Source organism: Pygoscelis adeliae, unplaced genomic scaffold (assembly GCF_000699105.1).
Source record: "Pygoscelis adeliae isolate BGI_AS28 unplaced genomic scaffold, ASM69910v1 Scaffold413, whole genome shotgun sequence".
In the NCBI taxonomy this organism is placed as follows: domain Eukaryota; kingdom Metazoa; phylum Chordata; class Aves; order Sphenisciformes; family Spheniscidae; genus Pygoscelis; species Pygoscelis adeliae.
Window position 1 is genome coordinate 928,764 of NW_008824403.1, and position 603 is coordinate 929,366.

The 603-nt window shown below is 43.0% G+C and overlaps 1 protein-coding gene across 1 annotated transcript in view; it reads left to right on the forward strand.

The window, feature by feature from the left end:
* Positions 1 to 326, forward strand: part of LOC103913849 (zinc finger protein ZIC 1-like) — a 5,539-nt gene extending 5,213 nt beyond the window's left edge. Inside the window, exon 3 of the mRNA XM_009320406.1 lies at positions 86 to 326. Coding sequence (XP_009318681.1) covers positions 86 to 283 — 198 coding nt within the window. The 3' untranslated portion in view covers positions 284 to 326. The remainder of the gene's footprint in view (positions 1 to 85) is intronic.
* The last annotated feature ends 277 nt before the right edge of the window (positions 327 to 603 follow it).

A 603-nucleotide genomic window follows, 5' to 3' on the forward strand; every position in this document is an offset into this window, starting at 1 on the left:
TGGCGCATCCCCAGCCGAAGGCGACCGCCGCCAAGGGCCTCCGTCCTCCGCCGCTCTCTATTTCTGCCCGGGTTTTCTCTTGCAGGTCCATGAATCATCCTCGCAGGGGTCCCAGCCTTCTCCCGCCGCCAGCTCAGGCTACGAGTCCTCCACCCCTCCAACCATCGTGTCTCCATCCACAGAAAACCAGACCGCCAGCTCCTTATCCCCTTCCTCCTCCGCAGTCCACCACACGTCCAGCCACAGCACGCTTACATCAAATTTTAACGAATGGTACGTCTAAAACGCTAAAACAAAACAACAGAAAAACACAAAACGAAACAAAACAAAAAAGCCCCAAGCGAGCAAACAAATACCCTATTTAAAGACTCCAAAAATAATGAACACTTTGAAATCAGAATTTAAATGAGCAAACAAAAATAAAATGCTGCCAGTAGACCCAGGACTGAGTAAAATGAAGACTTCTTTTTTTTTTTAAATGTTTTTTTTCTTCCTTTCTTTTTTTGTCTTTTATTTCTCTTTTTTTTCCCTTTCTCTTTCCTTTCTTTTTTTCTTCTTTTTTCTTTTCTTTTCTTTTTTTTTTTTTTTTGACTGTTCTGCTCT